Source organism: Chionomys nivalis, chromosome 1, assembly GCF_950005125.1.
Source record: "Chionomys nivalis chromosome 1, mChiNiv1.1, whole genome shotgun sequence".
Lineage (NCBI taxonomy): Eukaryota > Metazoa > Chordata > Mammalia > Rodentia > Cricetidae > Chionomys > Chionomys nivalis.
Genome location: NC_080086.1, coordinates 63,756,779 through 63,783,273, shown reverse-complemented (window position 1 = coordinate 63,783,273; position 26,495 = coordinate 63,756,779). Strand labels below are relative to the sequence as shown.

General features: G+C 39.9%; 1 protein-coding gene across 2 annotated transcripts in view; it reads left to right on the top strand.

Annotated features, from left to right (window-relative positions):
- The window catches only part of Gfpt1 (glutamine--fructose-6-phosphate transaminase 1), a 60,237-nt gene that overhangs the window by 20,225 nt on the left and 13,517 nt on the right, over positions 1–26,495 (top strand). For both annotated transcript variants that reach the window (XM_057770632.1, XM_057770641.1), the window contains 8 exons: positions 673–734; positions 1,955–2,034; positions 7,477–7,582; positions 9,035–9,198; positions 10,054–10,149; positions 21,146–21,243; positions 24,291–24,411; positions 24,953–25,110. In XM_057770632.1, coding sequence (XP_057626615.1) covers positions 673–734; positions 1,955–2,034; positions 7,477–7,582; positions 9,035–9,198; positions 10,054–10,149; positions 21,146–21,243; positions 24,291–24,411; positions 24,953–25,110 — 885 coding nt within the window. The remainder of the gene's footprint in view (positions 1–672; positions 735–1,954; positions 2,035–7,476; positions 7,583–9,034; positions 9,199–10,053; positions 10,150–21,145; positions 21,244–24,290; positions 24,412–24,952; positions 25,111–26,495) is intronic.

Below are 26,495 nucleotides of genomic sequence, written 5' to 3'. Positions count from 1 at the left end.
ATTTTTTGAGACTGGGTTTCTCTGTGAAAGAGCCCTGTCTGTCCTAGAACTCTCTTTGTAGAACAGGCTGGCCTCGAACTCACAGAGATCTATCTGTCTCTGCCTCCTAAGTGTTCCTGAGTACTGGGACTAAAGACATGAGTTACCACTGCCTGACTTTTCCATCCCATTTAATAATTATGATCGTGTATATTTGTTAAGTCCAAGACGGAGGGCATCAAGAGTGGAGGTTTGTAGTGGAATATGATGATGAGGGCCAAGGATGGGCTTTGGTTGTGGAGCTTGGGATCTTTGCTAATTCTGTCCTCCCTGAACAAATTAGTCTGAGAGAGATGTGTCTATTGAGAAATGTGCTATGCACACAGGTAGCTTTCCAGGTGATGTGTCTTTAAAAGCAGTATTTGAAGGTAAGCTTGGTGATAAAGTTTAGTTTGTTCTCATTGGAGCTTAGGGGTCAGTGTCTACCTGAAATGTGGGCTTGGATGTTAGGGAGATCTTGCTGTGATCTAAAATGGAGACTTGTTTTTTTTTGTTTGTTTGTTTGTTTTAAATAGTTAAAAAAGAGCATTGCTATGAACAAGAAGTGTCTATGCAGAAGCCAATATGTTTTAAATGTTTTTGTTTGATAATTATTACCAAGAAATATTGCTGATGTTTCTTTTTCCTCCATAGGAAGGTGCTTTTGCACTTGTGTTTAAAAGTGTTCATTTTCCTGGGCAAGCAGTTGGCACAAGGTACAATAGATTTAAGACTAATGATGACATGCCCTTTGTAGCACTCAGGTAGCAGGATAATTCTCAGTAGCCTGTAAGTGCCCTTTACTGTTTCCTTAGAGGTCTGACTGTGTTTGTTTTTCTACACTCCTTTCTTGTACCATTCTTTAACAGAATTTCATGGTAAAACAAATACATTTTGGCATTGTGATTTGTCTTTAGTGAGCACTGTGGCTATTTATGAATTTGGATATGGACTATTCTTTAGTTTCAGCTCCAAAGCACTAACTTTCTCCATATTCTTTGGAAATATGTATCAGATTCCTAAGTAATTGTAATACCACTGATTTTGCTAGATTTTTGCTGACTATCTTTAGAATGATCATAAAGTTCTTAGAGCAGTAAGAACACTTAAGATTCAATAACAGCCTCCAAAAACTACAGAGAAACCCTGTCTCGAAAAACCAAAAAAAAAAAAAGATTCAATAACAGAAGGATCTTTACTCTGAAGGCATGATGCCTAAGGATATATTGGGGTGTGTTTGTAATTGAATGAAAAGTTGCACCACACATTAAAAGAAGAACAATTTATTATAAATTATGAGTTGGCAAATTTTTCCAGAATAGGTCAGATAGGAAATACTTAAGCTTGTTGGGACACATGGCCTCCTTGCCAGCACTCAGAGTTGCTGTCAAGCATGAAGCAGCTGCAGAAAAAGGACCTCACTGTCTCAGTAAAACTTTAATGCAATTGTAATTTGCCAGTTGAAAACTTTATTAGAAGTACACAGGTGTGGCCTAGGGACTCAGGTTTCTAATGTAGTTATTTTGTTACTCCTGAAGTTCAATTCATTTTTTATAATGCATATGTTATAAATACATATTTATGCATAATATATTTCCATATATTATGTATGATATACATACAAAAATGCATATGTAAGTCATATTTTATAGCATTGTATTTTAAATTGTTCTTTTTTTAATAAGAACTGGAACTTTTCATTCAATTGTATACACATTGCAGTATATCCTTAGGCATCCTGCCTTCAGAGTAAGAATCCTTCTGTTAGCCGATCTTAAATGTTCTTTCTGCTAAAAGAACTTCATGATCATTTCTAAATTAAATCATTTGGAGAGCATTATATTTCAAATTAAAATGAATTTTGAGTTAATACTTTTTTATATTGTTAGCGCATTATTTATGAGAAAGTTTTTTTGTAACTCATCTTGCATTTCAGGCGAGGTAGTCCCCTCTTGATTGGTGTGCGGAGTGAACATAAGCTTTCTACAGATCACATTCCAATTCTCTACAGAACAGGTAAGCCAGCTTCATTCCGTTGTAAGACAGGGCGACTCTGAGAACCATAGAATGCTATGGTAAATGCTGTTCGATCAGATCTGTTTGTACATATGCATACAGTTACGTAGTTCTATCTAGACATGAAAAAACTTGTGAACACTCTGATAAGAAGAATTTTTCTCTGTTGTGCATCCTTAGCTAGGACTCAGATTGGATCAAAATTCACATGGTGGGGATCACAGGCAGAAAGAGGTGGGAATGCACTCTGCATGGATGGAGGGATTTTACCTGCTTCCCTTCATTTACTAATTCTTGGTTTTTGAAGTGAACTGAGGCTCTAAAAATGCTTATTTTATGGGGAAATGTTTTGACATTTTCCCAATTTGCAAAATAATTTTGTCTGTTTGCTTTTGCCATTTTGAAAGTTGCATTATTTAATAACTATTTTGTTAAAATGAGAGGTTTGAGGAGTATTTCAAATCTAAGGCCCTTTTTCCATTCCTGCTTTAAAATTATATAGATTAATGCTTTAATTAGGGAAGGAGCATGGAACTAAGCAGCCACTTACTGAGTGATTTAGCATCACTTTTAACTAAACTAGATTAAATGCTCTTTATTTCATGCATGACATTTTACTTTTAGATTTTGATTGGTTTTATTTTATTTTAAAGTCTTATTTAGTCTTTATATTTGGGGGTTTATTTTTATTTATTGGTCCTGGGGTGACGTTCAAACTCAGAGCCTTATACACACTAGGCAAGTGTTCTACTGCTGGCTTGTATCCTCAGCTCCCCCACTTTTTTTTAAAGATTATTTATTTATTTATTTATTTATTTATTTATTTATTTATTTATTATATGTAGGCATGTATGTCTGCATGTGGGTGTGTGTGTGCATGAGAGTAAAGTTATCTTGGGAGGTCAGAGATATCAGATCCTCTGGGGCTGGATATGGTTGTGAGCTGCCTGATATGGGTTCAGGAAGCCAAACCTGGGTCCTCTGAAAGAGCAGGAAATACTAGTAACTGGTGAGTCATCTCTCCAGCACCAATTCCTTCCTTCCTGCTTTCCCTCCCTCCCTCCCTCCCTCCCTCCCTCCCTCCCTCCCTCCCTCCCTCCCTCCCTCCCTCCCTCCCTCCCTCCCTCCCTCCCTCCCTCCCTTCTTCTTTGAGAGGAGGTTGGAACAGGATCTTGCATAGGCTACACTAACCTCAAACTTGCAAGGCTGACCTTTTAACAATCCTGCCCCTGTCTCCTGAGTGCTTCAGTGTGTTCCACACTTGGCCAGTTTTTTAGTCTCTCTTTATGCAAACTCTGAATCATTTTATTGACTTACACAGAAATAGAAAACAACAGTGTATATTTTGTTTTCTTACTACTGAGAACTTTCCATGTGTAAGGTAGGGGACTGCTGGGTTCAAAAAATTGAAACCTTAATTAGTAATATGTAATTCTTGGCTTCTTGAACAACAGTTACCAAAGAATGCTGAGCCTGTTCATCTTTGGATGACTGCTTTCATGTTTTACCTGGGAAGAAAATTATTTCCTTAAACAGCCTTTAATACTTGATGATACTCTTTATTTTTTTTCCCTGAAGTAGTACATCTTTCCCAGTCCATGCAAGAAGATTTCCACCAGTGATAACACATAATCTGGTTCTACAGTTGTGGATTCCTATAACAGTACTGCTTGTTGTATGTCATAAACGCTACCTTATAGGCTATTTTAGGTGGCTTTTAGAAATAATAATAATAATAAGTTGAGTGAGATCTTCCAAAGTTGGCGAAACATTGATCCTGGGAGATGACACTTGGTACCTGCGTTTCTCTAACTCTAGTAGGTAGTTGGTGTGGAGCTCAGTGCCATGCTGTCGTGAGAACAGTATCGGTGGGAGGGCTATAGAGAAAGCTTTGGCTAGTTTTCAGGCCTTTGCCATTGTCTACAACTTAAAGCCACTTCTTCCCACTGAAAAACGAGTGATGCCGAAATCTCGGTGGAGACCTCCAATTGCCGCGCACCGCGCCCCCGTGTCTGCACTCTGTGCACTGGCACCCAGTTCACGAGCTTTGGGCAAGGGGGCTGGAGGTTAAAATACACAAACACACACAGACAGAGAGACAGCGACACGGGTCATCCTTGAAATCCCCAAGAATGCCCTCTTTATTGTGTTCAGGGGCAGATTATATAGAGATAGCCACGCCTCAGCCAAACCCACCAGAAACCACTCTCCTGCCATCAGGAACTCTTGAAGGTCTCGTGCTCAGAGCAGCTGTAGGCACTCAGATCAGGGGATTACAAGAAATTCAGGATCTAGGGTCTCACTGCTTCCAACAGAGTGATACTGTATTTCATTTCAGTTGAACAAGAGAATCCCCAAATGGAAAAAAATTATAGATATTTGTAGGCAGTGATGCCTCAGCTTCTTTTAAATATTTCAATCAGATATACTTCTGTTACCTTAACAATGAAGTTACAAATATTTGGGGTTATACTCAACTCTAGAACATTTTATAAACAAAGCTAGTTGTATTTTTGTTGTTGTTGTTGTTGTTTGAGACAGGGTTTCTCTGTACCTTTGGAGCCTATCCTAGAAACTAGCTCTTGTAGACCAGGCTGGCCTCAAACTCACAGAGATCCGCCTGCCTCTGCCTCCCGAGTGCTGGAATTGAAGGCATGCACCACCACTGCCTGGCTAGCTAGTTGTCTTTTTAAAAATGTTGTTTCTGGGCTTTACTTCTACCTGTTTTTGTTTTTTTTTTTTTAATTTAGATTGTGTGTATTGAGACCAGAGTCTTACTGTATAGCTGAGGTTGGCCTCAAACTGTTGATTCTCCTGCGTCAGCTTCCAGAGTACTAGGATTAGAAGCATACACATGTGACATTAATCTTTTTAGAAACAAACAATTCAGTATTTTTACTTAAGAATTATTAAACAATTTTTGAGGTTTTTTTTTTTTGATGTATGTGTGTTTGCCTGCATGTAAGTTTATATTCCACATACGTGCAGTTACCTGCAGAGGCCAAAAGAAGATATTGAGTCCCCTGGCTCTAGAGTTACACAGATGGTTGTGAGCTACCATATGGATGTTGGGAATCCAACCCAGGTCCTCTGAAAGAGTAGCCAATGATGTTAGCCAATGAGTCATCTCTCCAGCATCTCACTATGTAGCTCTGACTGGCCTAGAACTGGCTATATGGACAGATTGGCCTTGAATTCAGCAGAAATCTGCTAGCTTCTGCCTTCCTGAGTACTGAATAAAAGTTGTGTGCCATTAAGCTCCTTGGTTTAAAATTCACTTTTTGATGGACAATTTTAAGATTCTTGCCAGTCGGGCAGTGGTGGCGCACGCCTTTAATCCCAGCACTTAGGAGGCAGAGGCAGGCGGATCTCTGTGAGTTCGAGACCAGCCTGGTCTACAAGAGCTAGTTCCAGGACAGGCTCCAAAACCACAGAGAAACCCTGTCTCAAAAAAACCAAAAAAACAAAAACAAAACAAACAAAAAAAGATTCCTGCCAAAGGCAAGTAGCTGTTAAATTACCAATGCAATGGAACCCTTGAAGCTATGCCTTTGTAAGCACTTGCTACCTTTTTATAATATGTCAATGCATACTTACGTTTTAAAGTTTGCTATCTTCTCTGCTTTTGATTTTGGCTGGAAAGTACTGTTTTGGTTTCATGCTTAAATCATTCCAGATACCTACAGGTAGAACTTTGAATGCATATTTCTGAGAATAATTATCTAGTCATTGTATATACATTTTAGAGGATAAGATGTGAATTTTTACAAGTAACTTGTGGTATTCTATGGCTATTCTGCCCTTGGTTTATAAAGATCTCCTATGCTCTGACTTTGGAGAAAGGATATAACTTCCTGGTAGCTCAGTCTGGCCTTAAACTGTGTAGTTGAAACTGACCTTGAACTAATCTTCCTGCCTCTGACCTCCCAGGACTACAAGCTTGGCTTTAACTTAGAGAATTTGTCATACCAGCGTACTTCCTCATTTCTGTTAGTTAAGAATTAACCAAAAGGAAAAACAGAAACCAAAACAATTATTACTGATGAAGAAATAAGTGCCAGAATTAAAAAGACACTGAAAGACACACACACTTCTAAGATAGGAGAGATTCTTGGCTCACAGCTTTGCCTGTGACTACAAGTAGGTGCCATTGGCATGCCATGGTTAAAGTGGCATGCGCTTTGCTTTTTAATTACGTTTACTTATTTGTATATATGTACATATGTATGTATATACATATATATACATACACACACATATACATTGTGCACATACCACAGCATATGTCTGGCAGTCAGAGGATAGATTGTGGGAATTAGTGTCCTCCTTTCATCATGTGGGACCTGGGGATTGAGCTCAGGTCTTTAGGCTTAGTAGCTAGTGCCTTTACCTGTGAGCCATTTCATCAGCCCCCTTTGTTTTGATTTTAATTGAATATTCTAGGCCTGGTTTGCTGTTAAAATCACAAGAGATTTTATTTTAAAAATTAACTTGGCTATAGTCTGCTTTTACTCTTCATTGTACCATATTGATTGCTTTTTAGTTTTTTTAATTTAAATGTTTTATTTTATGTGTATGAATGTTTTACCTGCATGTATTTTTGTGTATCACAAGTGTACCTGGTAACCAGGGAGGCAGAAGAGGGAGTCTGAACCCTTGGAATTGGAGTTGAGGAGGATGTGAGCCACCATATGAGTGTTATGAACCAAATTTAGGTCCTTTTGCAGTAGCAATAAGTGTCTTTATCTTTGTCTTAGTTAGGATTTTATTGCTGTGGAGAGACACCATGACCACAGCAACTCTTGTAAAGGAAAGCATGTAATTGGAGCTGACTTACAGTTTCAGAGGTTTAGTCGTTTATCATCATGGAGGGGAGCATGGCAGCGTGTAGGCAGACAGGTGTTGGAGAAGGAACTGAGAGTTCTACATTTGGATTGCAGGTAGAAATTGCTTGAGCTTCTGAGTCATCAAAGTTCACCAACCTAGTGACTCATTTCCACCAGCTAAGCCACACCTACTCAACAAAGCCACACTTCCTAATAATGCCACCTCCTATGGACCAACCATTCAAACACACGAGTCTGTGGGTGCCATACCTATTCATACCTCCACAGTCTGTGAACCATTTTTCTAGCCCTGCTGCTTCTAGATGTTTTAAAAGTTATTATTAATAAACTGTTATCAGCAAATTCTTTTCTACCTGAAGAGAAACGGCATTACGGAGTTTGCAGCGCAGCGCTGCTGTTCACCAGTCTTTGTCTTTGTGTCTCTGCACTTCTCCTTCTTCCCGGCTTACTTGCATGGAAATCCAGTGAGAACTGCTGAATTTGTCTGTGCTGCCTTTTTTCTTTTTGTTGTTGATTTTATGAACATTTATGCCTATTTCCAAATTGTAGCATGATTTTCTGTGCTTGCTGACTTTATGTTATCTCTGTGCTCTAGGCAAAGACAAGAAAGGAAGCTGCAATCTTTCCCGTGTGGACAGCACAACATGTCTTTTCCCTGTTGAGGAAAAGGCAGTTGAATATTACTTTGCTTCTGATGCAAGGTGAGCTTCCTCATTCAATATTTAGGAAAACATCCCCAAACCATGAAGGCATTTGTAAAACTCTAGTTGCTAAGAAAGAACCTCTGACTCCTGTCTGCCAGGCAAGCAGTCCTGCTATTAATGATGCCTTAGCTCCAGAACTCTCTTAACTGAGAAATCAGAGCTCACTTTATTAGACATAGGACAATAAAAATGCTTTTTCTACCACTTCAAAGCATGTTAATCACTTTACCAAAACACATGCATTCTTAGAGACCTATTCTAATATATTTACTTGGAGTATTTGTTTTATTCCCAGGATGTCCTCAAGTGTTCTAGGGAGGAGGGATTGCTTTTTCTAGCAGTTATGGAATTATGTAGTTATGTAGTGAAATATTTATAGGCATTGGTAATTTGAAAACTCTAGGACTGGGGTTAAGATAGAATCACTCAGATACTTGATTCATTCACTGTAACTGAAAATAAGAGGAAATAAGAATGAGAAAATGGTACCACTTAGTACTTCCAAGGATGTATTATCTGAGTGAGAAACAAACTTTACTGTTTTCTAGATTTTGCAAACTTGTCTTTGCTGTTATTAAGTGGGTTTGCTACAGAGAGTTGGTAGTCATGACCTAAACTAGAAAAACTTTTGATTCATTCGTAATCTTAATGAACAATGCCATATGCTTCCCTTAGGAGAATGGTAAGATGAAACATATTATTTGATCTGTCATAACGGAGGAGATAACACTTACCTATAACAAGATCATTTAGGCCCTCATGAGTATATCCTTTTTTAAGGGAATGAAGCTCAAACTGAGCTAAGGGACAGTTAGGAGCTAATTAGGTGAAGGGTTTGAGGGAAGAACATTCATTTTATGCAGTTGGCTCAACTGTGAGAGTTTGGGAAGGGCATAGTAGAATTAGAGACTGCTTGGTGGGACATGCGAGGCAATTTGAAGTTTTCCTGAGAGCCAGTGGGAGCTGAAAAGTGATTTGTTGGGTGAAGGAAAAGTTTTTATTAGCATTACCTTTTGATGTTGACTTGAGCAGAAAAGGAAACTGGGAAGAGCGGTAAGAGAGTAGTGGGTAGTTAGGAGGGTGCTGCAGAAGCCGGCCAAAGAGCTGCTGGTGGCTTGTGTTCATCAGTGGCAGTGACATGGAACTCTCCAGAAATAGGGGTTAAAATGACAGGCTTTGGTGAAAGCTAGAATGAAGTAGAAATAGCCAAGGCTTCTGATTTTGTTTAATTGGTTAGGTGTGCAGAGGTCCACTTTATTATTGTTGTTATTATTTTCACAATAACCACATCTTCTATATGGCCTTGTAGGAAGTGAATACATTGGCAGTTAACATGTGGTGTAAGATGAGAATTGGTGTTTGAGCTTGGTCTGTGTGTTCTAATGATAGCTTTCTAGGTGACAATGATCCTTGGTTATTGATAGTTACATCTCCACGATCATTTTGTAGTGCTGTGATAGAGCACACCAACCGTGTCATCTTTCTGGAAGATGACGATGTTGCAGCAGTGGTGGATGGTCGTCTTTCTATCCATCGAATTAAGCGAACTGCAGGAGACCATCCTGGTCGAGCTGTGCAAACCCTCCAGATGGAACTCCAGCAGATCATGAAGGGTGAGTATTTTGCAATGTTAGGACTTGGGATGCTTAAGGAAAGGAAGCATGCTACTTCCCATTCTGCTTAGGAAACTTCCATATGATGAGTGGGTGGGCAACCCAGGAAAAGGGATGACTGGAGAAATTATCTGCTAGTCTTAGAATAGTTCTTGAAATTAAAGCGTGGTTTGATTTGAACTTTGTAAGGAGATAGTGCCACATGTTTAAAGGGTAAATATGGCTCATGCTCTGTTCAGTATTACTTGTATTCCCTCTGCTTCATCCTTCTCATGTATTAAGAGGGGAAAATAGAATTCATCTCATTAAAGTTGTATTGAAGATCAAGAATGCTGGTCTGTATAAAGCTCTTAGAACAGTACCTGATATGAGTGTGCCCTACATAATGTATCCTGCCATTAAGTGTTAGGATTTTTATTCTACTCTCTCATTGGGCTGTAATAGGAATTATATTGTAGAACCACTGTCTGCAAAGTCCCATGAGCTATACTTTAGTCCATACTAGGAAGTATAAACTGATCTTACTTATAAGGAATTTTCACATTGACATACTAAAGATAACTTTATGAGTTTGAACTTAAATTTGATTCAAACATTATCTTATGCCTCTGTTTTTGTGTAACTATGTATTTTAGCTACTAAGTATATAAAGGTGACTTTCTTCCTTGTTCATTTTTCATATAGAGTAAAGCACTCACAGAGGCTTCTAGGAAGTTAACCTGATTTCTTTATTGCTTGACCTTTTGTTTCATCTATCAAGATTATGTTGAAAAGAGATAGACTTGATTGTGTACAGATTTCTTATTCTGTAGCTCATTTACTGTTGTTTTAATTATGTAATTTCTATTTTTGCAGGCAACTTTAGTTCATTTATGCAGAAAGAAATTTTTGAGCAGCCAGAGTCTGTTGTGAACACAATGAGAGGAAGAGTCAATTTTGATGACTACACTGGTAATAACATTTACTTTTTTTTTCATTTCAATCTCTTGTAGGATTGCCATTAGCAACCTGAAAGTTTATTGTTCTTTATATAGATGGGTAGAACAGCTGAGATTGCCAGACATCCAAGTCTAATTGCACTTTATGGTGAAGTCACAGTAATCAGACTCAGAGACAGGAAGTGGTCTGATGGTTACCAGGTGTTGGGATGATGACCACAGAGTCATGACTTCTTAGGTAGTTTCTCTTGGGGATGATGAAAAGTTTTAGAGTTCGTTAGTAGTGATGGGGGCCCAACAGTGTGAATGTATGTAATCCCACTGAATGGCATATTAAAAAACGGTAAAGGGGGTGACTGTCACATACTGTGTTCCTGCTGTGGCTGTCAGGGACAGTTCTTTGCATGTGTTGGGCACTGTAGATTCTGAAAAGAGCCTGTCTTCTCACTCAGTTTACATTAATTGGCTAGGCTAGATTTCTTTCTAAATTTTTTCTTTCAGGTTTATTTGTTTTATGTGTATGAGAGCTTTGGCTGCCTGTATGTATGTATGTGCACCACATTTGTGCCTGGTGTTCTTGGAGGTTAGAAGAAGAAATCAGATCCTCTGGGACTGGGCTTATGTAGTTGTGAATTATCATGTGGGTCCTGGGAACAGAACCCAAGTCTTCTGCAAGAACAGCAAGTGCTCTTAACCACTGAGTCATCTCTCTAGCCCCTGGGTTTTTTTCATAAGTAAGCTAAAGCATGAACTTCTGTAGAGTTCTTTCTTAATGTTTGCACCTTACTCCATGTTTAAGCTAGAAGTCAAAGTGCAACACTACTCTCCAGAACACACATCACAGGAGCTTACACAGATATCTTATGATCATAGACTCTTAGTCTTCAACGCATGTCATAGGAGTAGACTATATTAAAGTTTCTAATGTAGTCATGCCTTCAATATTTTAATCATGTGTAAAGGAGATCAATATATAATTTATAATTTTAAGAAAAGTAAAATGTGATCCTAGCACTAGAAAATGCTTTAAGCTTAATATTGAATTTATGAAATATGAAGAATGAGTCTGTTTGTGGAAAGGGTTTTGAAGTAATGGAATGCCTCATGAAATAAGAAGGTATGGGTTTGGAAGATGTAAATAAGTGGATGTCAGATGGGAACATTCATCTGGCTAGAAGAGCATTAGCTAAGGGCATTGATGGGAAAACCATCAGGAGGCTGCTTATGAAGTACTCTGTAGTCTAGGGTATGTTCCAGATCTAGTATTTGAAGAGTTGTAAAAGAAAGTAAGTGTAGGAAAGAAGGGGGGAGGAACTGTTCTGAGGAAGTAGAAGGGGAAGCTCAGTGGGATACCTCTGCTAAAGAAGCTAAAGAGCTTAAAAGACCGGGTGACAGTCTCTACGATACAGAAGGAGTGAGAGCCTGAGTTATATACCTATGTCAGTAGAATGTTGATCTGTCTGGGACACAATGAAAAGAGAAAGAGGGGGATCCAGGGGAGAGACAGGAGCAAGACAACAAAGACCCATATCTATTTGTGAGTGCCAAGACTCAGGGAGGGCCAGAGAACAGTGCTCAAAGGATTTATAGAACTAAAGTCAAGAAGAAGAGTTGTTTGTTAAGGGAAGAGACTGAGAGAGCCTGAGAACTTCATGGTAAGTCTTTATCCCTGTTCCTGTTGTGTGTTCCTACGTGACCACCCTCCATCCTGAGGATTAAAACTAGGGTCTTACATGTGCTAAGTGTGTAGTGTACTACTGAGCTATACCTTCAGCTCTGAGACGTTTACTCTTTTAGAAACTCTTATGTGTGTTGTGTGCATACAAGTTGTCTAATCCAAATGGGAGAGCAGTTATCTTCTTTGTTTTTAAGGTGAGGACATCAGGGCTCTGTCAGTTTGGATGGCTTGTCAAAGGCAAAGGTCACATTCATGGAGCCATGTCTTCATGTGTGCTCAGTGGTCTTCCTGAGTACCCTCCTCCCCATCTCCCAGGTTTTCTTGCTATTTCCACTAGTTATGGCTTATGTTATCAGAATTAGACTAAAGCGTTATCCAGCTGTAGTAATGCATGTGAGGAAGGCAGGAGCATTGAGTTTGAGGCCTGCCTGGTATTACATAGTGAGAATCTATCATTCTCACAGACTGTATATTGTTGAGGAGCTGCGGGCCGCTTCCCGCCTCCCAGCTCCCAGCCACTGGCTAGCTTTATACCCGAAATAACAACACACAAATTGTATTCATTTAAACACTGCTTGGCCCAATTATATCTAGCTTCTTCTTGGCTAACTCTCACACCTCGACTAACCCATATTTAGTAATCTGTGTAGTACCATGAGGTGGTGTCTTTACCGGGAAAGATTCAGCATGTCTGACCTGGCGGCTTGCTCCATTGAGTCTGACCAGAGAGGAGCAGCATGGCGTCTGGCTCAGGAGAGGAGAGGCATGGCGTCTGCCTCACTTCCTCTTCCTCCCAGCATTCTGTTCTGTTTACTCCACCCACCTATGTTCTAATCTATCAGGCCAAGCAGTTTCTTTATTAACCAATGACCTTCCTCCATCATTTCCCCTTTTTCTGTTTAAACAAAAAAAAGGAAGGCTTTAACTTTAACATAGCAAAATTACATATAACAAAACAGTTATCAAGTAAGAATTACAATATTTATATCTATTTTATCTTTATCATAACTAAGTAAAACTTTAACTATAACTATCTATCTATTCTTTAACTCCATCAAAGACTCCAGAAGGATATAATATTACCTAAGTAAATGAGAAGTAAGCAACTTACAAAACTCTAGAAATCACAGAGACATCTCGCTGCCTGGATAGTCACCCAAAGTTCCTCTGTACCATTGGGACATCCATCTTCGGCCTACAGGCCCATAGTTTCCAGCAGACATTTCCATGAAGCAGGAAATTTCAAAGGCAGTTCAGTCACTATCTGCTGTGTCCTGCAGAATGTCTCACAGACTCTTTCATGAATCAGGAACCCCGAAAGATCATCTTACCTTTAGGCAAGTTCAGCAGTCCTCTTTCTGAGAGTTCTTTGTGTCCAGTTTATGCAATAGTCCAGGCAAGAGCAGTTTCTTGCCCAAATGGCTATCAAACTCCATAAAGTGCCTCTTCAATACCCATCTTCCTCTTGAAGTAGATTGGTACTGCCAGGAGCAGACGTGTCTCATTGTCATGAAAAACCCTAAGTTATTAAAACATTAAATGTTATATTCTGTAGTCTTTGAAAGATATGAAGAATGTTTGTCTAAAATATATCTATGTACATCTAGAAAATCTAACTAACATAACTACATGCTTGACTATTATCGATGATTATCCATTAACAACCTATATACATTACATTTTTAAATGAACTACACAATCACAATACTTTAATCAAGATCAGAAATACATATACATACAACAAAATTGACCTTAAATTTATATTAATAAAGTCAAATCCATACCAATGAAAATTATTCATATCTCTATCATATCCCCCTTTAAATGTAAAAGAACATTTATAAACAATATTTGGGAATATGGGCGCAGTTATTTCTCTCCAAACTGCTTCCTGCTGTATGGGGGCGCTGTTAATCAGGTCTTTCATGGTGTAACCTGTGTGGTAGGTTCCTCTCAGTCAGCAGTTGAGCAAAGTAATTTTTTTTTTTTTTTTTTTTTTTTTGGTTTTTCGAGACAGGGTTTCTCTGTGGTTTTGGAGCCTGTCCTGGAACTAGCTCTTTTAGACCAGGCTGGTCTCGAACTCACAGAGATCCGCCTGCCTCTGCCTCCCGAGTGCTGGGATTAAAGGCAAAGTAATTTTTTGAAGGTGTTCACAGCAACCCTTCAGGAGGGCGTGGTCTATTATACCATATTGGGTTAGAAGCAATCCACAGTGTCTCATCCTCTGTGAAAACAAAAGAAGAAACTCTTTTCCAAAGTATCATATCCTTAGATCCAAATTCTGAAGTCAAGGTATTTTCAAAATATCTATGTTGGATTAGTTCAGCAGCATTTATAAACAAATATCTTTTAGCAGCTGTTGCTCCTTCCTCAGCATTCAAACAATTCAAACAGAGCATAATAGCATACAGTATCAAGATTCTCTGTGTGTTTTCCATCTTTGTGCGGCTTTATTTTAACCTCTATTTCTTTTATTTTACTTTTTTTTTTGAGACAGGTTCTCTGTATATCTTTGTCCTGGAATAACTCTGTAGACCAGGCTGTCCTTGACATCTCAGAGATCCAGCTGTCTCTGCCTCCCAGGCATTAGGATTAAAGGCTTGTGCTACCACACCTTGAAGTCACAGAGGTCAATCTCCCTCTGCCTCCCAAGTGTTGGGATTAAAGGTGTGTACTACCACACTCAACTACTCTCTTTCTTCCTTTTTTTTTACTTTAAGAACTTTAACTTTTAGCCTGCATATATTTTTAACACACTGTAAATCATTTAAAGGTTTTCTTTGTCTTTGAATCTCTTTTTACTGACCACACGAGCCTTTAAATTACTGAGCGACATGGGTAGGATTAAAGCCGTGGCTTTGATGGCCAGATCCAGCCCATTCCTTAGCTTTCCAGCCTCATGGCAGAGGTACCGGCCATTTTTATTGCCACAACTCTATGGTGTTTCAGGGTCCCTGCCAGCAAGCAAGCTGCAGCATTCTGCTCATAGACCACACTCAGTCGGACCAGACCGTCTGCCCGAAAGAGTCAGAGTTTGCCCTGGCAGGATGGCCCAGAAAGCCGGCATTTTATTTTTATTTTTATTTATTTATTTATTTATTTATTTATTTATTTATTTATTTATTTGGTTTTTCGAGACAGGGTTTCTCTGTGGTTTTGGAGCCTGTCCTGGAACTAGCTCTTGTAGACCAGGCTGGTCTCGAACTCACAGAGATCCACCTGCCTCTGCCTCCTGAGTGCTGGGATTAAAGGCGTGCGCCACCACCGCAGAAAGCCAGCATTTTAAAACAGCACAACTTTTTTCCTGCTACAGCTGAAAACAAACAAGCATGCAGTCAGCTTTTCTCAACACCATTTAAGTGTTTTGTGGCAGGACCTCTTAAGAGCTGCAGGGTTTTGCAGCTAAGCTGAGTCAGGAAGCCTCTCTTAGATGAGAGCACTTGCTTGCTTCTAGCAAACAGAGCAGAACCAAGAAATTGCTGCTACCAAGAAAACATTCTGTACTCTATTCTTTCCCTAGCTTTCTCAGGCTTTCTGTGGATGCAGTTGTCCACATGTTGGCGCCATTCTGTAGTGGGAGTTGCGAGCTGCTTCCCGGCCACCGGCTAGCTTTATACCCAAAATAACAACACACAAATTATATTCATTTAAACACTGCTTGGCCCATTATATCTAGCCTCTTCTTGGCTAACTCTCATACCTCAACTAACCCATATTTAGTAATCTGTGTAGCACAATGAGGTGGTGTCTTTACCGGGAAAGATTCAGCATGTCTGACCTGGCGACTTGCTCCATTGCGTCTGACCAGAGAGGAGCAGCATGGCATCTGAGCTCACTTCCTCTTCCTCCCAGCATTCTGTTCTGTTTACTCCACTCACCTATGTTCTAGCCTATCAGGCCAAGCAGTTTCTTTATTAATTAACCAATGAAATCAACAGATTGATATATGACCCTCCCACATCAGTATATAAGACATTTCAGACCTTGGAGGACTCCTAGAATTATCCTAAAAGCCATCTGTAGTGCCTGCACTATGGGACGGTATGTGAGCCGGGAACTAAGCTGGAGACTTAAAAACACAAGCACACACAGACAGACAGAGACACGAGGACACAGGTCATCCTTGAGACAAGAGTGCCAAGAATGCCCACTTTATTGTGCTCAGAGGAAGCTTATATAGTACTCTGGCCATGCCCCAGCCCTTGGGATCTTTCAGCTGTAGGCTCACCAGAAATCACTCCTCCACCATCAGGGTCTTGTGCTCAGAACAGCTGCAGGCTGCTCAGAGCAGAGGAAAACAAGTTGTTTACAAGAAATTCAGGGTCTGGTGGTCCGCAGTCCCCTATAGCCATCAGGGAATTTGCTAGGACCAAGTTTAGGAAAAATGGTATTTAGCTAACTACATCTTAACCTGTCTGTCATTCTTGATCTCCATCAACAATATTAGCCTCTTTGGTAGATTCTGCTCTTTTGGGAGGTGGGCTGGACTGGTGGTATGTAGCCCTGAATGCCTGAGAACTTGCTTTGAAGATCAGGCTATCCTCAGACACAGAGATCTACCTACCTCTGCCTCTGGAGTGCTGGAATTAAAGGTGTGCCCCCACCATGCTAGTTTGTCTGTTTTTATATTGAGTTTCCTAACTTGCTTTTGTATAACCCCACCCCAGCCTCCAGCCATTTTTTTCTACTTTATAGCCATACATTTGGTTTTGAATGATGAATTTATTAAGTATGTGGCAAGCCAAAGTAAAAGAATAAGTAGAAAATGATGGATACATAGTTGATAGAACAAATTGGGCACTTAGAACATCTAGCAGAAACTTGGGGTGGGACATCTTCACAAATTAGAGTCAAACATGCTTGGGTGTGTGTGTGGTAACCCCTCTTCCAGAGGCAGTTTCTCTGTGAGTTCAGACAGCACACAACAATTTACCAATATAACATACATTTCACTTTCTAAACCTTCATAGCATATGCCAAGGCCTGTGGAAACAATGTGCTCTTATACTGTGGCTTAATTTAGAGCAGGCACAGGAGCTAACCGGGTAATATAGTCACAGGAGACTTGAAAGCCTTAAGTACTGTGGTTTATATATATATATGGTCTAAGTCATTTGGGAAATCAGTAGTACTTTTTTGTTGATTTGTTTTGTTTCTACTTTGCTCACGTGTGGGGGTTAGGGAGCAGTATGTGTGAGCATGTTTGTGTGCATTTTTTTTTTTTTTTTTTTTTTGCTCTTGGGAGGCCTGCCACTCAGCTTCCAAATAAATACACTTATTCTTACTTATGAATGCCCGGCCTTAGCTTGGCTTGTTTCTAGCCAGCTTTTCTAACCTAAATTATCCTGTTTTTCTTTAACTGTGTTTTGCTTCTGGGCTCTTTACCTTTCTTTATTCTATATACCTTTCTTTTGTTCTTACTCTGTGACTGGCTGTGTGGCTGGGTAGCTGGCCCCTGGTATCCTCCTCTCCTTCTTTTCTCTCTCCTTGCTTACTCTTTCTTCAAGCCTAGATTTCTTCTCCTATTTATTCTCTCTGCCTGTAAGCCTGTCCCTCTACTGCCTAGCTATTGTCAGTTCAGCTCTTTATTAGACCAATCAGGTGTTTAACACAGCTTTACAGAGTTAAACAAATGCAATGTAAAAGAATACAGCACATCTTTGCGTCATTAAGCAAGTGTTCCACAGATAAACAAATATAACACATCCTAAACTAATATTCCACAACACGTGGAGGTGTCTTTCTCAGTTGCCTTTCACTTTTTTTTTTTTTTTTTTTTTTTTTTTTGGTTTTTCGAGACAGGGTTTCTCTGTGGTTTTGGAGCCTGTCCTGGAACTAGCTCTTGTAGACCAGGCTGGTCTCGAACTCACAGAGATCCGCCTGCCTCTGCCTCCTGAGTGCTGGGATTAAAGGCGTGCGCCACCACCGCCCGGCTTCACCTTATTTTTGACATGAGGTCTCTATACTGAATCTGGAGCTCACTGATTGACTAGCAGGTCATTGAGCTCTACATTCCCAATAGCACTCAAAACCACATTGCCTGTCTCCACCTTCTTAATGCTGGGATTACAGACACCCTTTTTTTTTAAATCTTTATTTATTATGTGTACAATATTCTGTCTGTGTGTATGTCTGCAGGCCAGAAGAGGGCAGAAGAGGGCACCAGACCTCATTACAGATGGTTGTGAGCCACCATGTGGTTGCTGGGAATTGAACTCAGGACCTTTGGAAGAGCAGGCAATGCTCTTAACCGCTGAGCCATCTCTCCAGCCCCACAGACACCCATTTTTATGCTCAGTTTTTTTCTTTCTTTTTTATTTATTTGGTTTTTTGAGACACAGTTTTTCTGTTGCTTTGGCATCTGTCCTGGAGCTAGCTCTTGTAGACTAGGCTGGCCTTGAACTCACAGAGATCCACCTGCCTCTGCCTCCCAAGTACTGAGATTAAAGGCGTGCGCCACCACCACCTGGCACTATGGCCAGCTTTTTATGCGAGTGCTAGAGATCCATAATCAGGTACTCATACTTGCACAGCTAACACTACCCATCGAGCCTTCTCCGGCCAGTTTTGGTAATTAAAAAGAGAGAAAGTTGAGAGAATGTTGGTGTCATCATCTTTAGAGAGATGATGATCCAAAGGGATTTCGTAGGGGAATGTGGTAGGTGGGCTGAGGGAGGAGTGTCTAAGCAGTCCAGGTAATGCCGACATTGGAACTGGAGCAGTTAGGCAGGTGGTAATAACAAAGATTGAGAAAGAATGGGCTTGTATACAAGCAATACTACAGTGTTGGTACATTGATACCATGTTAAAGAAACCTGGGGGAGGTTCAAAATACATCAGTGTTGCATTAAGGATGAGAACAGAAACTTTCTCTTGGAGTAGTTTGACCAAGAAAGAGCTTAAATTTGAACAAATTGAATTCTCTGCTTCCCTCCCATTGCTTTTCATCTGTGGTTACTGGCATGTTGGTAGCATGTCTATTCTATGACTGATCCATTTGTCCCTGTTGCTTCTCTGTTGTGCCTGATCCTGATCTCTCTCTCTCTCTCTCTCTCTCTCTCTCTCTGTGTGTGTGTGTGTGTGCGTGTGTGTGTGTCTGTTGTGCTATCCCTAACACAGTTTTGCTTTATATTGAACAACATGGTCTGGGAAAGAAATGAGGAATTCATTATACAAAATCTTTGAGTTTTACAAGGGGAGAAATTACTTTACTGACCAAGAATAGCACTCAGAACCACAAACAGACTTATATGCACATGCTGCTTTCAACAGTTCGTGTGTTACTTGTTTTGTTTAAGGTTGCTTTCAATCTGTTGGCTGCTTTTGGCAAATGATTACCACAACACATAAGCATTATTATGGGTCAGAGGCATGGAAAGTACATAATTTAAGATTAAAACTATGCATTTAGCTTAAGTTGTAAAAGCTGATTGCATGGAAAATCCAAGGCACAGTAATTAATGTTGGTTACATTGTTCTCTTAAAGGCAGCTTGAGCAGGCTCATCATACAATAGGATAACAGGTTTAGTACATAGTCTTAATGGTCTCAATGCATATTATTAATTTGGCTGTAGGACCTGGCAGTAGTTCAGTCTCATGAAGACATTAAGTATTTTTAGAAAAATATATCACCATAGTTTGGAGTTCATAGAAATAAACATAATGAAGGTAATTTTCTAGGTAGCTTTATTGAAGTATAATTAGATGTAATGAACACAATCATTCTGTATGGTGATTGTACATACAGCCCATGTTGATGGATTTAGGTGTGTGTGGTTTGTGTATGTGTGTACAAGTGTACATGCATGTGCTTTTATGGATGCCAGAGGCCAACCTTGGGAGATGTTTCTTAGACTTACTCCACTTTGTTTTGCTTTGTTGTTGCTGTTTTATTTTGCTTGTTTGTTTGTTTATTGAGATAGGGTCTCTCACTGAGATTTGGCATTAGGATTAGACTTGGCATTGAGCCCCAGGGATCATTCTGTCTCTCTCTCCAGAGCTGAGAATGTAAGCACATCCCATCATGCCTAGATTTTTACATGGGTTCTGGGGATCAAACTCATGCTTGTGTGGCAAGTCTTTATGGATTAGTATATCTTCCCAGCCCTACATTTATCATGTATTTTCTTACTTTGATTTGTTTTATATATGTGTGTAGGCACATGTGTCATGGCATGCAGGTAGAGGTCAGAGAACAACTTGTAGGAGTTAGCTCTCTCCTGTCATGTGGGTCCTGGGAGTAGAATTCAGCTCATCAGGCTCAGCAGCAAATGCCTTTACCTGCTAAGTCATCTCACCTACCCAAATTCATCATTTTTAAAAAGTAACTTTTTTTTTTTTTATGGGCTGGACAGATGACTCAGAGGTTAAGAGCGCTGACTGCTCTCTTCCAGAGGTCCTGAGTTCAGTTCCCAGCAACCGCATGGTGGTTATAGATGGTGATAACCCTAACCCCAGCCCTAGCCCTAACCTTAACCCTCTATAATAGGATCTGATGCCCTCTTCTGGCATGAAGGTATGCGAACAGAACACTCATATACATAAAGCATAAATAAAATTTTAAAAAATAACTATTTTTAAAAGATTTTTTATTTTATGTGTATGCATGTTTTGCCTGTTGTATGTATGTGCATCATGTGCATATGTGTACCTGGTGCTAGGTGTCAGATCCCCTGGACCTGGAGTTACAGACAGTTGTAGCTGCAATGTGGGTGCTGGGAACTGAACCTGTGTCCTCTGAAAGAGCAGGAAGTCCTCTTGACCACTGAGCCATCTCTCTAGCACCAAACTCGTCATTCTAAATGGAACATTCTGCTTCATTTTTTTTTCTGAGGCAGGATCTTGTTATGTTGCCCAGGTTGGTCTTGAATTACTAGTGTCATATGGCTCTATTGCCTCAGCTTTCTAATAAGATTCTGAGTTTTGACAGAACTTTATAACAGTCATAATCATGGGCTCAACAGGCTCAAGACATAGAAGAGTTCTAACATTCTGGAAACTTCCTTATGCCCCTGTTGTCCAAATCCAGCTTTCAGTGTCAGCTGATCTGCTGGTCCTGCCCCTGTAGCTTTTCCTTTGTGGTAACTTTTAATCTACAGAGAGGAATGAAAAGTGACTTAAAGTGAGTCAGTGCCTGCTGAGTGAGGGGAGGGACCAGCTAAACTGTGAACTGTTAATTTACATAGCTACAACAGAATAGTCTTCTGGTAAATATGAATTGCTTAAAACAGTAGTATTGGTTTTTCAAATTGACAGTGGATATTTATGAAAAGAATTTTCTGTTTATATGGTTCTCTCCTAAGTAATTATATATACAAATTTGTATTTCAGTGAATTTGGGAGGTTTGAAAGATCACATTAAGGAGATCCAGCGGTGTCGGCGGTTGATTCTAATTGCTTGTGGCACAAGTTACCATGCTGGTGTGGCAGTAAGTGGCCTCTTTACATTTTAGTTACAGTATATTGGAATAGGTATCTGCAGCTCAGTAGTATTTCTAGTAACATACCACGTAAAACTATTTAAAACTTTAAAAGTTATTATTGTATGTGTACATGATATGTATAGGGAGGCATGCATGTGAAGGGCAGGGGACAACTGGAGTAGGTTCTCTCCTTCCACCTTCATGAGAATTTTGAGGGTACAGTTCGGTCTCCAGACTTGTGTGACAAGTCCTTTACCTATTGAGCGATCTTGCTTTAGCCTTGTAAAACTATCTTATTAAAACATGTTATTGTGTCTTTTTTTTTTTTTTTTTTTTTAAGTTTTTCGAGACAGGGTTTCTCTGTGGTTTTGGAGCCTGTCCTGGAACTAGCTCTTGTAGACCAGGCTGGTCTCGAACTCACAGAGATCCGCCTGCCTCTGCCTCCCAAGTGCTGGGATTAAAGGCGTGCGCCACCACCGCCCGGCCTATTGTGTCATTTTTTTACATGACATTTCAGGAAAGGGATAGAGGATGTTCTAGTTGCTTTGTTAATGGAAGATGTGCTATAGAAAGAAAGCTACATATACATATAGGCTGCCTTTGATTGACATCATAACTACAGTGGGAAGGGCTTTGCACTGACCTAAGTAGCCCACAGAGCATGCCTTCTTGTAGTCATTAGGTGTTGTGTTTTGTTTTTTGAGAATATAAACTAATAAAAATGGGTTAATTCTAAATGTAAAAACTATCTAACAATATACTTAAGTAATTGGCCAAGCAGTGTTTTAAATAATATAGTTTGGGAGTCTGGGCACCCGCGAAACAAAAAGCAGCCTCCTACTACACCAGGTCTAAGATCCTCCTTCCTCAGCCTCTTAATATAGCTTTTAGGGTTTGCTTATTTTGCTTAGAATTGCCCACTAGACTCAGACAGATGGCCAGTGACTTCTGTGAGCCTCAGCAGGCTTTACTTCACAGGTACTTTTCTGCAAAGAAAGGAATTCTGCTTTTTAACAGACTTAGTTTATTTTAGATTTATTTGTTTTATTTTATGTGTGTGAGTGTTTTGCTTGCAAGAATGTCTGTACACCACTGGTGTGCCTGGTGCCCTTGCAGGTCAGAAGAGGGCATTGAATCTCCTGGAATTACTGATGTCTGTGAATCACTGTGTGGCTGCTGGGAACTGGACCAGAATCCTCTGCAAGAGCAGCTGATGTTCTTAACTACTAACCTATCTCACCAGCCCAGACTTTGCTAAATTAGTGTTTAGAAATGGAAAGTCCTGTGTTGGGGACTTACATTGGTTGTCAGTAAAGAAACTGGGACATGATGGCCACTTGAGTTAGATTCAGCTGTAGTTTCTTCATAAGTGTAGATTACACGCTGGCATACACAAGTCTCTTGCACTCAGTTTTTGCTTTAAGATTGGTTTCCAAAGTTCATGATAATAATTTTTTATTTGCTGCAATATAAATATTTACCTCTTACTCTGTGGAAGCTAATTTTTGTTTTTCTTGAGACGGGGTTTCTCTGCGTAGGCCTGATTGTCCTGGTCTGTAGACCAGGCTGGCCTCAAACTCCCAGAGGTCTGCCTGCCTCTGCCTCCTGAGTGCTGGGATTAAAGGTGTGAGCCACCACTGCCTGATGAGTTATGTTTATTTTTAATATCTGGTAGGTTGTTAGGTTTGTTTGTTTGAAGATAAAATTCCAATCTAATACATTTGTAATCTAAGGGGAAATTTTTACTTACATTTATTTGAAGGAAAACATTTAGCTTATTAGTGTCAGTATCTGATTTATGAATAATTATAAATCACACCATCATAAAAGTAGGAGCACTTAATTTTCACATATTTGGCGTTCATATTTCTGTAATATTGTTATTATCATGTTGCTGCAATGTTGTAAAAAACTCCCAAACTAAAATAACTGGAACCAAGCACAACAAAACAATTCTCTTTCAGTTTGTGGGCAAGCAGAAGTTCCAAAGCTGTGGAGTATGGACAGCTTTGCAGGGGTCTTTTAGCTTCTCTCTCTCTCTCTCTCTCTCTCTCTCTCTCTCTCTCTCTCTCTCTCTGCATGCATATGTGACACATGTATAGGTCTGGCTGACGCCAGAAGAGGTGTAGGCCTCTTTGGAACTGGAGGTGTAAATGGTTGTGAGCCACTAGTCCTGGGTGCTGGCGAAGAAACTCAGGTCCTCTGCAAGCAGCTCTCCTGCACCAGCCTTTGTAGCTTTTATTGCTATAAAGGAGGAACACATGGAGATAAGACTAGAGACAGGCAGGGCGGGGCTGGCCTGAAGAAACAGGTGACGGGCTAGTGAGCGAGAATGTGTGTTGTCAGTGTTAAAGCACCACCATGTGTCTGTACATCTAAAAGACTTAAGAGATTTTGGTGCTTACAAATTTGTGTTCTGTTGTTTCTAATTTTCTAACATTTGAAGTAGAAGGAATATATGTATCGTTGACATTTTAATTTTAAATATCAGGAATTGGAGAGTTAGAGATAACACACAAGTTCATTCAAAACAGTGCTTTTTCTCCTCAGAATGTTCCTTTGTGCGGATATATCTGCTTATAAGAACATTTGCATGGAGCTTAGAATTATGACTCACACTTTGTAATCCCAGCACTCAGAAGGCTGAGATAGGAACCTTACTGCAAATTTGAGGCCAGCTTCAACTGTATAGTGAGTTCCAGACGAGTCTAGTCTTGAAAAATAGGATTGTTTTAAAACACTTGTATTAAAGTGTTCGCAGTGCTTATCTCTTGGATAGTGGGATGTTGAATACCTTTAATTTTTTTTATTCTTTAATTTGTATTACTTAATGTTTTCCAAATTTATGCCTTGTTCTTTTGGCAGCGCTGGGGTTGGAAGCAGTGATGGGGTTGATTGGCCTTATGCATGCTAGGCAAGTGCTCATCACTGAACTATACTTCTAGTCTGTATGCTATTTTTATAAACACAAAAGTAGAAACTGTATATTAAGACCAAAGAAGTTCAATGAATAAGAATGTCTGAAGGTAGATTGTGTTCTCTTTTCTCTCTAGACCCGTCAGGTTCTAGAGGAGCTGACAGAGTTGCCGGTGATGGTGGAGCTCGCTAGTGACTTCTTGGATAGAAACACTCCAGTCTTTCGAGATGATGTTTGCTTTTTTATTAGTCAATCAGGTATGTTCATTTTAGACTTTAAGGGGAAAAAAAGTCACTGTAAGTCAATTTTCCTAATAATTCTAGCAAATCTTCTAAGAACTAATGCTTAAACTGTTATTTCAATGACCTGGTAAGTACAGATTGACTTCAGTCATACTAATACATTCTTTATGATTCAGTAAAAATGAACACCATTTATACATACAGCTTAAAGAGCTTAATTTTCAGATGAGAAACAAAAGAGATCCTAGAAAGTCTATGTCTTGTAAATGTATGGTTTTTGTTGTTATTTGAGACAGGGTCTCATTATGTAGCCTTTGTTGACCTGAACTCACTAGGTAGACCAGGATGGCCTCCAACTCAGTGATTTGACTGTCTCTTCAAGCCAAGTACTGGGAGTAAAGGTGCACGGCACTGTGCCTGGCTATATCTTCTAAGTTTAATAAGAGCTTGCCTCATGCTTTATTTAAAACAAACAAAGTTGAAAGTGTGGCCAGCTTTTCATGTAAGAAGCGGCATACTCTGAAACTGCTGTGTTACTTTTGTCCATTTCACACAGGTGAGACAGCTGACACCCTGATGGCTCTTCGGTACTGTAAGGAGAGAGGAGCCCTAACTGTGGGGATCACAAATACAGTCGGCAGTTCTATATCCAGGGAGACAGATTGTGGGGTTCATATCAATGCTGGTCCTGAGGTTGGCGTGGCCAGTACAAAGGTAAATCCTTACTTTCTTCCACGGTGGTTACCTAAGCATCCTGTTGGTGAGGGGTGCTGGTCTGTGGGCCAATTGATGTGTTCTTTTCCCTGGTGTAGTCTTAAAGAGTTTACAGAGGACAAGTGTTTACCAGGTCTGCTTTGAAAAGATCTCTGCCAGCTTTTCCTGTTCGTCATGCAGTCTCTATTCTCCAAGTACAGTAACTCCAAGCAGTCATACACCGCCCTGTTACTGGTGTAGTTGGGATTAGAAAAGCAGTAAATTAGAAATGGACAGTTTAATCCAAACAATTGTTGATGATTTTATTTTTTATTTATGTATTCCTGGTTTCCTTAAGTATGTCAGAATATGACACTACTTTTGAAAAACCGTAACAAAGAATATACTTTGTAAAACTGACAATTAAAAGAAAAGCTAATTGGGTGCTGGGTAGATGTTCATCGTTTAAGAATGGTTGATGTGGTAGGCAGTGGTGGTGCAAGCCTTTAATCCCATGGCTCTGGAGGCACAAGCAGACTGATCTCTGTGAGTTCAAGGACAGCCTGGTCTACAGAGTAAGTGCCAGGACAGATTCCAAAGCTATACAGAGAAATCCTGTCTTGTACAAGCTTAAGGCCCGATCAGGGATGGGCACACAGGCTCCTGTCCACAGCACATGAACCACCACACTTCAGCATGTGTGGAGAGACAGATGATTGATGAGTTGCAGGGGATGTACTTTACAAAGTATTCTTGATCCTTTAGTTTATGAGAGCTTGAATTTCTCCATCGTTTTATTATGAAGGTTTTCATGCATGTAGCAGTTATAATGACTTAACACCCATTTACCCACTGCCTGGATTCCACCATGAGTCTTTTCTACAGTTTTAGGAAGGTGCAGCTTGCACTGCCATGTGGTAAACTTACTTGGTTGTGCGGCTATCACCACACAGTTTTAGGAGACTGTGTTCATAGAACAGCAGTTATTCCTTTGTGCTCTTGCCAGTTCGTGCCCACTCCCAACCTCTGACTTCATGCTCAAATCTACTGCTTTCTCTTACTAAATATTGTGTCATTTTCCAGATAGTTCTCATGAATAGGAGTTTTATGAGACGTGTCTTCTATAATTGGCTTTCACTTAGCACGAAGCCTTTGAAGCTTGTTCACGTTGTTATAGTATCAGCAGTTTTTCTCTAAAAGCAAATCCTTTTAATTTTTTAAAATTTGAAATATTCAGATTTATAGGAAGTTACAAAGTTGTGTTATCAGTCAGCTTCACATTATCATAACAATAGCTGAGGCAACATCGTTGTTTTGTAGCTCTGGTTAGGCCGTCAGTCATGCAGTAGGGAGTGAGCCAGGTAGCAGAGATAATCTGAGAGTCAGAGGGCCCACAAACTACTTCA